The following is an 11,364-nucleotide window of genomic DNA, read 5'->3' on the forward strand; positions in this document are numbered from 1 at the left end:
AACATTTGCCAAGCGTAAATTTTTCGTAACAACTTTAACCAAACTTACTTGTCAAGTTTATACAGGGTGTGAGACGCCCGCGACAACACATTTATCCCAACTTCGCGGCATTTCGTCGTTATATTATGATCCCTGACCCGACCGTAGGGCTCCGGGTCCTCCTCGAACGACAATGCGGTGGTGCCCCATTCTTGAAATAATTTCGGCAACGCATCCGCCGGTTGACCGCGTACCACGAACAATCGTGAATTCAATTTCCTCAAACTATTGTCCAAATCTCCCAGGCATTGTAAGAGAAATCTGCAATTGACAAAGTCAACTCATATATTTCAACTAGCTGACCGGCCAAGCGTCGCTGTGGCTAAGGTTTTTGTTATATTACATAGTAGTAAACTATTCAAGGAAAACGGTAGGAGAACTTATGTGAAACGTTGGTACTTTTAACACAGCGCCATCTGTTAGAATTGTATCAAATAATAAACGAATATTTTGCAATAAAATAATATTGTGGGTATAAATTGAGATGTAAGCTATCCTATCTTTTAAGTTAGATCAAACTGCACACGGTGTGCAAATTTGATTGATATCGGTTCGGTAGTTTAGGAGTCTATAGCGGACAAACAACGTGACACGCAATTTATATATATTAAGATTATAAAGGCACTTTTGAAAGTTGAAAATATTAAAAAAATTGACTTCCAAAAGGGAGTTTCATATGGAGAAGAATGGGCAAGAAACTCCATACTTGTAATATATCCGATTTTTAGAGAATGTGTTTCAAATGTTTAATTTCCAGTTCGTTTCTTGTCTCAAGGTACACCATACTTAAATGTGGACTTTATGACAACTATGTACATGGAAAGAGAAGAAGGAAAAGAGTACCAGGAAGCGAATGGAGAAAGAAAGCCATGGATTTATTTGGAAAAAGCTGGAAAAGCTTTAGCAGTGGGGTTCCGATCAATGGTACTAAAGAAAATTAGATTAACAAGAAAAGAAAATGTATGTACACCAATTATATTTGTAATGATTTAAAATTATTACTGCTCAGAGCAGAGTTGGCCTAGTGGCTTTAGCGTGCGACTCTCATCCCTGAGGTCGTAGGTTCGATCTCTGACTGTGCACCAATTGACTTTCTATGTGCGCATTTAACAACAGAGGAAACCAGCTTGCCTTAGACCCAAAAAGTCAACGGCGTGTGTCAGGCACATCTGTCTATTAGATTGGACTATGACCATGTATCACAGACATCTGAGGCCCAGACCTAAAAAGGGTTGTAGCGCCACTAATTTTTTTTTTATCTTAATGTAATTTCTGCTTCTAAACGCACGTTTTTAAGGCATGAATTTCCTCACAATGTTTTCCTTGAAACACGCCCTCATTGAAACGTTTCATTGGCCACGTGACTCAACAATTATCGTGGGCAACAATGCTCTTTATATGCCAGAGTATTGTTAGTCTGTGCACAAATATAAAAAACTTTAGAGGTGTCAAGGGACACCCGGATGGAACGAAATTCCTTTCGATTAATTTATATGTTAATTGGTATCATAACAGTATGATAGATTTTCTCAAGACACCAATCTTACGACGAAAAAAAAAAAAAAAGCCAACATCACGAGGTGTTCTCAGGCGGTCACCCATCCAAGTACTGACCTCGCCCGACGTTGCTTAACTTCGGTGATCGGACGAGAACCGGTGTATTACAATAGACAAAAAAAGTGTCGTGACAACTTTTCGTAAGAATTTTTTCCGTCTAGCCCCCTTTCACAACGCGCGATAAGGAACTTCGTTCCAATAAAAAAATACCTGTGTCAGAGTTCCCAGCTCTTCCATAAAAAACTTAATCATAAATTCCTTAAAATATCTAATATATAAAGTTCTCGTGTCACAATGTTCGTTCCCATACTCCTCCGAAACGGCTCGACCGATACTTATAAATTTTTTTACGTATATTCAGTAAGTCTGAGAATCGGCTACTATCTTTCTACCCCTTAATTGTCCACCCTAAACAATTTTTTTTAAATATTTTATGGTACAACATACAGTTGTTGTTGTGAAATACATACTATTAGAGGAAACTCTTTGGTAATTTGCATACATATTATATCGTCATAGTTCGTTATTTAAAGTTGGCGTTGCTATGGTCTTGTTATGTTTTTATATTGTCAATTATTAATAAACTGGACTGCTGCACGCGACTACCGCTGCACACTTATAACCCAACAAAGGTTATGGGCCCAGTCATAGTCTAGTAAATTAATAAAAAAAAAAGGGGGAACTAGAGTGCTTAACCTAGTAACGATGGCGAGTGTGCGGATAGAATTATTAAGCCGTGATAATTACGACTCATGGCGAATCCAGGCCCATGCTCTATTGATTAAGAGCGATGTGTGGGGCTATGTGGATGGTAGCATTAAGAAGCCAGCTGAGCCAGCAGAGGCGTTGCTTTGGGAAGCGGCGGATGCAAAGGCGAGAGCGGAGATTATTCTCTCAATAAGTCCAGGTGAGCTACGACACATTAAGGGGACGAGCACGTCGCGAGAATGCTGGTTAAAATTAGAAAGCATCTTCGCGTCTTCGGGTCCCGCTAAGAAAGCGACACTGTTAAAGCAGCTCATATTACACAAGATGTGTGAGGAGGACGACATGCGTGAATATCTGTTAAGCTTCTTTGAAGCCAAAGAAAAGTTACTAGACATGGACATAAATATAAATAATGATCTTGCATCTATTATTTTACTCTATAGTCTGCCCCCAAGTTATGAGAACTTTAGATGTGCGATGGAGACTAGAGATTCATTGCCAGACCCGAATTCTTTGAAAGTTAAAATTCTTGAAGAAGATGCCTCTAGGCGACAGCAAAGGAAGGAGACAGAGAGGGGGTCGTCAGCAATGTTCGCTAGGAGAAAAACCACGAAGAGTTCTACATCTAAAAATCCGCAGAATTATAAACCGGATCAAGCGTTTAAATTTAAATGTTACAGATGTCATAAATTTGGGCATAAAGCTTCGGAATGCCCGTGTAAAGGAACAAGGCAGGACTCAAAATGTGTTAGTGAGTTAGGTGCTAGTGAGAATTTTAACTCATGTGTTCTATCTGTTTCAGAGTGTAACGGAGTGATTGGTTCGGGATGTGGAGGAAACTGGCTCATAGATAGTGGGTGTACATCGCACCTTTGTAGATCGAAAGGAAAATTTGACACCTTGACAAATTGCAGTAGTAAGTTAAGTTTGGCCACTAATGTGAGTACATTTGCAAAAGGTAAAGGAAATGTGAGTTTGAATGGGGAGGTTCCGATAAAACTATCAGACACTTTATATGTTCCCGATTTGCGATGTAACTTAATTTCCGTTTCTAAAATTACAAGCAAAGGTTTTACTGTAACTTTTAAGAAAGATTCAGCTTATGTAACCGATTCTGAAGGAAATATTAAGTTCATAGCAGATCGAAAAAACAACCTTTATTATATGCGGGAGGGCCATGCTTCTGTTTCTGCGATTTCCGAAACTAAGAACGATTTACTATCCTGGCACGAACGTTTAGGTCACTTAAATGCGAAGGATTTAATAAAAGTATTAGGTCATGTGGGCATTAAAGTTGATATGTCAAATATAAATATTTTATACGACTGTAAGTATTGTGTGCAGGGTAAGATGACTTCTTTTCCATTTTCCAAGTCGAGTGGACCATGTGACGAAAAACTGTCCATCATCCATTCCGATGTAGTTGGGCCAATTCGAAATGAAACTGTCGGTGGTGCAAAATATTTTGTCACGTTTATTGACGATTGTACTAGATGGTGCGAAGTTTACTTACTGAAGAGTAAGAGTGGTGTTCTGGAATGTTTCAAAGAATACAAGAGCTATGTTGAGAACCTTACCGCTAAGAGAATAAAGTATTTACAAACTGATAACGGTGGAGAATACTGTAATAATAAGTTTGATCAATTCCTGAAACAAGAGGGGATAATAAGAAGACTGACTATACCTCAAACCCCACAGCAGAATGGCGTAGCAGAACGAATGAACAGGACATTAGTTGAAATGGCTAGGTGTATGTTACTTTCATCTAATCTCTCAGCAGGTTTTTGGGGAGATGCTGTATTGGTGGCATGTCATATTAGGAATCGTTGTCCCACGAGTAGTTTGGGTGGTACAATTCCGTACGAGAAGTGGTTTGGCTCTCCAGTGAAGATTGAGTATCTTCAGAAGTTTGGAGCTGAAGTTTATGTTCTAGACAAGAGTCCAACCAAGGACAAATTTGCTGCCAGAAGTGTCAATGGAATATTTATTGGATATCCAATGAACCAAAAGGGATATAAGGTATGGATACCAGTAGACCATAAAACCATTATAGCTAGGGATGTGAAATTCTGCAAGACGAGGCTCGATACTAATGATGACAGGAAATCGGCAATTACTCATGATCCTTTTCAGCTAGATCAATTTTCTGCTGATGTTGATACACCGAAGCCGAAATATGTAGAGGTGGACGTAATACCAAGTACATCTTATTCAGGAACTCGAGAAATGATCGTGGAGACGACTGATTCACCCCTTGGTTCACCTTCTCTATGTCATGAGGAAGATAGTGAAATAGCGCAAGCTGATACAGAGGTAACGTATAAGAGAGGTCCCGGAAGACCAAAACTTCAGAAAGGCCAAGTTGGCCGACCTAAGAAGGTCTATAAAATGATACCCAATGATAATAATGGCCGTGCAGAAGAAACTTTACCTGAGGATGTTGCGTTGACTGTGGAAACTTCCTTAAGGGATGCCCTAAGTAGCGCTGAACGTGCTCTATGGGAGGAAGCAATATTGTCTGAGGTCAAAAGTCTTGTAAAAAATGAAACATGGGAAATTGTTCAAAAGCCGAGAAATCGAAAAGCGGTAGGATGCCGATATGTATTGACAACGAAGCTTAACGTTGACAAAACCGAGAAGAAGAAAGCACGGTTGGTAGCCAAGGGCTACAGTCAACGATATGGCATCGATTACCGAAACACTTTTTCACCTGTCGTCCGACTAGACACGGTAAGACTGCTTACAGCGCTCGCGGTTGAATTAGACATGGAGATACACCAGTTGGATATCAATACTGCATATCTGAATGGATATCTTGACGAGGAAATTTATATGGAGGTTCCAGAATTGTTGACAGAGTGCTTAGGTAGAATTATTAAAGAAGAAAGAGACGAAAGCTTAAAAGAGCAGGCTCGTAAGATGTTAAATGATCTGAAGACAGGTGGAGATGTATGTCGATTGAAGAAATCACTGTATGGCTTGAAACAAGCTGGACGTCAATGGAACAAAAGACTTGACAATAAATTGAAGTCAATGCATTTTAAACAGTCTTTGAAGGAACCGTGTCTCTACTATTTGGACGGTAACTCCATTGATACGTCTATATACTTAGCGGTTTATGTTGATGATTTACTGATAGTTTCACGCAATAAAGGTCTCATACAATCTTTCAAAGATGAACTTTCCAAAGAGTTTTATTTAAAAGACTATGGACTGGCGAAATATATTTTAGGCATTGACATTGTCAAAAATGAGTATGCCACGAAACTGTCACAACAAAAATATATTAATGATTTGATGATAAAATTCGGCATGGAGAATTGTAAAGAAACAGTGACCACGCCGATGGAGGTGAATTTTAGACCCGATGGTTCACAAATTCCGCTGGAGAAGGAATGTCCATATAGAGAATTAATCGGAAGCTTGATTTATCTTTCAGCAGGAACTCGTCCGGATATCACACACGCCGTGACAAGATTAGCAGCGTTTTGTGATAATCCTGGACAGATACAGTGGAATGCGGTGAAAAGATTACTTCGTTATCTTAAGAGGACAGCCGATTATGGACTGATTTATCGAAAAACAGGTAAGAGCTTAATTGGTTATTCGGATGCTGACTGGGCAAATTGTCCTATAGATAGGAAGTCATACTCCGGGTATGCTTTTTTGTTAGGAGGGGCTGCGATTTCATGGAAATCCCAGAAACAGAAATGCGTAGCAACTTCAACGTGCGAAGCCGAATATATTAGTTTAAATTTGGCGATAAAAGAGGCAGTTTACCTGAATAGTCTTATGAAAGAGATAGGGTTGCGCGATTTCGGGAACATAGTGTTGTACTGCGATAATCAAGGTGCCTTATTTCTATCGGAGGATCCAGTCTTCCACGCCCGAACTAAACATTTCGATATTCAATATTATTTTATAAGAAGTGTTTTAAGGGAGAATACTGACATACAATTATCGTATGTGTCTACCGAGGAGATGGCGGCGGATGTGCTAACAAAAGCTTTACAAAGACAGAAACATTACCGCTGCATCTCAATGTTAGGTGTAGATTAAGATTGCATGTCTGTATATTTTTGTAATGACTATTTAGTACATATTTGTTGTTAAATGTGTATGCAAATCAAGGGGGTGTATTAGAGGAAACTCTTTGGTAATTTGCATACATATTATATCGTCATAGTTCGTTATTTAAAGTTGGCGTTGCTATGGTCTTGTTATGTTTTTATATTGTCAATTATTAATAAACTGGACTGCTGCACGCGACTACCGCTGCACACTTATAACCCAACACATACAACCCTTAATTTTCACCCCTCTACGATCAACCCCTATTTTTTATTACAGTAGATAGTTCAATAGAACTTAACAATGTTTCTTAGAAATAATATACTTGGCAAAACAAGCATTTGCCGGGTCAGCTAGTTTATATATATGTAAATATAATATATACTAGCAGACCGGCCAAGCGTTGCTGTGGCTAAGGTTTTTGTTATATAACATAGTAGTAAACTATTCAAGGGAAACGGCAGGAGAACACCAGTCATAGGGACCACCATGCTTTTTTGATGGTTATGCCATTAAATTGTAGCTTATGTGAAACGTTGGTACTTTCAACACAGCGCCATCTGTTAGAAGTGTGACTATCAAATAATAAACAAATAATTTGCAATTAAATAATATTGCGGGTATAAATTGAGATGTAAGCTATCCTATCTTTTAAGTTAGATCAAACCGCACACGGTGTGCAAATTTGATTGAAATCGATTCGGTAGTATGGGAGTCCATAGCGGACAAAAAACGTGACACGTAATTTATATATATTAAGATATAATTAGTAATTACATCTTTCATTTCATTTATTTTTGTTTTTTAAACTGTTTTCAACACGCCTGAGGGCATGAGAGTGTGTGGGTGTATGTTAGTGAGTATCAATGAATACGTAAAAAAACTTACCTCCATTTATTAATCCCGACATTTGACGAACTTGCAAACCAAGGATCAATGATGAAGACACAACGAAAGGTCGACGCATCGATCAGACCTTCCCTCAACGCCGGGTTGTCGTGAAGTCGGAGACCCTTCCTGAACCAATGTACTGTGTGTTTGTCTTTCTTTGTTGGATTCGATAATGAAGCATCTTGCGACGCTGACCGCGCCTCTGCAGCGGTTGACATCACTACGTTACCGACATTCCTATGAACACATAATACGTCATATTATTTGTTCAGAAATATAAAGAAAAAGAGAAAAAACTTTATTATACACAATATACAGGTTATCACTACATAGTATAAAACAAAGTCGCTTTCTCTGTCCCTATGCATGCTTAAATCTTTAAAACTACGCAACGGATTTTGATGCGGTTTTTTTAAATAGATAGAGTGATTGAAGAAGGTTTATATGTATAATAACATCCAATAAATAGAAGGGAAATACTGTTATTTTTGTGGTTTCTAATGCGATGTCGTAAATAATTACATGTTTTCGCTTACATTGCTAACGCAGGCTGAACCCTACGAGGTTTATCAAAATAATGTACTAAGTATTGTACACATTAAAAAGCTCTACAGAAAACTCTATATGTCTATCTCTCATGGATATCAAACAATAACATTTTTTGTCATTTACTTTTTACGGCAAATAATGGCTAATTTTCGAAGCGATTTTAACCAATACAGCATTAATCCTTATCCAATTAAATACCTTAAATACATTCTTGATTTAATGTAGATCAATATGGCCCTTTACAGCATATGATTTAAATTTTATATGAATATTTTCGAAGATATTACAGATTTAAAAATTGCGTACCGGCCGGCCAGGGCAGGAGCGTGCCTATACATATCGCGTCGGAGGCCGCGGTTCTCCCTATAGCACTTTGAATTTAGTATCAGCCTTGCGATTCTGTAACTCTCTCTCTTCCCCGTCCGACGAACGTCAACGCGAGCATAGTGAAAATAGTGTGCGGAAATTTCATACAACTTGTTCCAAGAAATACCTGTTTTTTCGTAAGCCTTACAAGATTATGAAAAAAAAGTTTTACATTTAGAAACTTCAGTACATTTGCAAGGTTTCTATGCATATTTCTTTACGGTTACAATTAAAGAGTACATTATAAACGCCCAAACTTCATATAAAAATTTGTGTAAAAAGGCTGATTTTTGGAGGTTTGTACTGAATTTGTTTCTTAAAATTTTGATTAATAGAAACCTAGATATAGTGCACAAGGTGCCTATTAGTTCAAAAGTTTGAAAGATATATCTGTTATAACGCCATAATCACGTACAAGCGTTTGTATGAAAAGATAGACGGGTTGGCCGCTCTTAAGGAAGTTTTAGTTTAATATAAAAATCGTTGAAAATTAATTCATATCGTTTACATTTAAGATATTTAATAACAATACTAATAATAGAAAAAAATATGTATCTACTTCTTAACAATTATTCTTATTTTTAACTTTTATTTATATTTTATTTACTACACACCTTTACACAAAACTTCATTACTTACACTGCTAACTTTTTCTGATATTATTATTTTTTCTTTTCTAATAAGTATTTATTACACAACTAGCTGCTGTGCTCTAGCAGAATGACCAGCGCTGTGGCCTGTGGAACACTCTGCTCCTCAGCATAATGCTGAGCCAGGGCCAGTTACAACCACAACACACACGCATTACATACTTAAAACGTACCTTGTTCATTAAAAGAAAAAAATGTTAATTTTCATTCTTTTTTATTATTTTGTGTGTTTCTGTACGTGTGTTTCGTTAGTAATACATGTTATTATTGTCTATTAGGATCATTTAAATAATTGTCAAATTTATAAAAAGCTTTATTAACTAATTTACGTTTAACGAGAGTTTTGAATTTATTACGCCTTCCCCAATACCTAGAATAATTCATGAGGGAGGGTCGCTATATTTTTCATGGTTCACGGGTCACGATTGTTCGTACGAAGGCCGGGCTATATATAGCCCGGCTTTCCTTACTGGTCACGTGGACGAGTGCGATTTAAGAGTCCTTTCGCGTGGACTGCGATGTGGATTGTCTCCTCAGGACCTTTTGGAAGGGGGGTCGTTTTGCCATGTATATTATTTCTAGGAAACATTCTTTAGTTTTAGAAGCATTTAATATGTATTTCTTTTTTGACGTTTAGTGTACACCTATATAAATAAATGATTTTGATTTGATCAATTACGATAAAAAATAAAAAAGCACGAAAAAGAAACCATTTCGTGTTCCTTGTAAACTTCCCAAGTGTAAAACATCGAGGGTGAGTCACGTTAACCAAACGTTGGTTGTTTTTTTTATATCCACGTGCGTTGTTCAGCGCATGCGTACACAGGATAGATTTGTATTAACTGCCACAACAAATCCTAGTAATAAATTCTGCAAGGTTCTATTGTCTGAGGTCGTAGGTTGGATCCGACAGCGTATATCCGGCACAGAATGCTAATCATCAACTTGCCTATTAGAAAAAACAAATGATCACAGATACAGATTTTTTTCTTACTCTCATGTCGATGGTATGCTGTAATCCTATACGTTTTTGATATACATACAAAAATGCCATTTAGCTCTTAGTGCCGATTCTGAATTTTTAAAATCACACCTCAAAATAATAACTTTTAAAATAACACTTATGAATGTAAATAAAAAAATTTCTTAATTGACATTAACTACCAGCTCTCAAATGATTGCAAAGAAGTCTCTCCAAATGTTGGAGGTACCTTTATGGGTTTTGGTTGTCAATTTGATCTTTTACATTGATAATTTTTTTAGACACAAAATTACCAACCACCTTCTGTGCTGGTTCGTCACAGATTTTTAGGTGTAAAGTCTATCTCTTCATTAAATTAATGTAATATTAATCTGTCTCTGTGTATGCCATTAGTCTTGCCAGCCTTTCAAAATAAAATAAAACTAGTATATAAAATCAGACGGTCCTGGCAACACATTGGCACTATCACTATTTTTTTGCTTATTGATACTGTAGCATTTAAATGGTGAGAGAATTTTTAAAATAGTAAGATTATTTTTTGCAAACAATCATTAAGTATTACAAATCTTTCCTTTACAATATAAAAATAAAAACTAATAATCTATGCCAAGACCAGTTGCTTGCAATTGAGCCATACTTTTGTACATTGTTAAAACACCTTAATTTTATGGCTACTACAACATAATAAGCACGTAAGAGAATCAAACACTAATAAAACATGTTAGGTATTTTCTATTATCATTAAAAAAATTACCTACATTAATAACACAACAGAATGCTATTAAAATTAAGTATAGATAACCACATAATATGCAATTTTCTATACATTTATACATGCAACAAAGGTTTTGTTACAACAACATACACTTTCTCTGTTTAATTTATGATTTTGTTTTTGTATGGTAATGGTGTATATTAAGGTGTAGCTTAGACACAAATATTAAATATACTCTTTAATACTTTTTAGTGTCTGTTTCTAAAGTATGCCTTTAAATTCAATAAGTTATTTGTCATACTAAAATTTGTTAAAAATAGGAAAAGATAAATAATCATAAATTTTTTATGCTTATATTTACCCAAACCATATGAAGATTTTTTACCTTCATGTGTCATTCTATTTATTCTAGAATGTTCAATGCCACTACTTGAATCTAATACCTAATACATTGTAATAAAATATATTTTCAATTGTCAACAATATAGGAAAATGCATTGTTATTGTTTGTATAAATAGACCGAATAATACAAATTAAAATAGAGTAGTTGTTTAGTATATACAATAACTTACCTTTATTTATAAATGTTTTATTGGCACTGGGTAGCAGTTAAACTGAACGTAAACAAACACCCTCAGGAAAAAGAAAATTCATTTTTAGATTAGATTTCGTCCGACTGTAGTTTATTGTAACTGTGACACAAACTTTAATATTCACTCGCTATATTAAGACCTCAATCACAATATTTATAAAACATCTAAATCCAGGGACGTTATAACTTATGAACACTACGTTTTACCACTAATAAGTATGTTAAGATTATTAAATATGCTAT

General features: G+C 36.2%; 1 protein-coding gene, 1 long non-coding RNA gene and 1 pseudogene across 2 annotated transcripts in view; 1 reads left to right on the forward strand and 2 right to left on the reverse strand.

The window, feature by feature from the left end:
* The window catches only part of LOC125061771 (cryptochrome-1-like), a 213,317-nt gene that overhangs the window by 10,598 nt on the left and 191,355 nt on the right, over nucleotides 1–11,364 (reverse strand). Inside the window, exons 2-4 of the mRNA XM_047667370.1 lie at nucleotides 11,102–11,114; nucleotides 7,264–7,503; nucleotides 49–300 (exon numbers count right to left, since the gene is read on the reverse strand). Coding sequence (XP_047523326.1) covers nucleotides 49–300; nucleotides 7,264–7,484 — 473 coding nt within the window. The 5' untranslated portion in view covers nucleotides 7,485–7,503; nucleotides 11,102–11,114. The remainder of the gene's footprint in view (nucleotides 1–48; nucleotides 301–7,263; nucleotides 7,504–11,101; nucleotides 11,115–11,364) is intronic.
* LOC125061964 lies at nucleotides 1,605–1,723 on the reverse strand (annotated as a pseudogene).
* On the forward strand, nucleotides 5,496–5,890 carry LOC125061790. Its single transcript, XR_007119083.1, has 2 exons — nucleotides 5,496–5,655; nucleotides 5,744–5,890. It is a non-coding gene; the product is annotated as an uncharacterized LOC125061790 (long non-coding RNA).

Source organism: Pieris napi, chromosome 24, assembly GCF_905475465.1.
Source record: "Pieris napi chromosome 24, ilPieNapi1.2, whole genome shotgun sequence".
Classification (NCBI taxonomy): Eukaryota; Metazoa; Arthropoda; class Insecta; order Lepidoptera; family Pieridae; genus Pieris; species Pieris napi.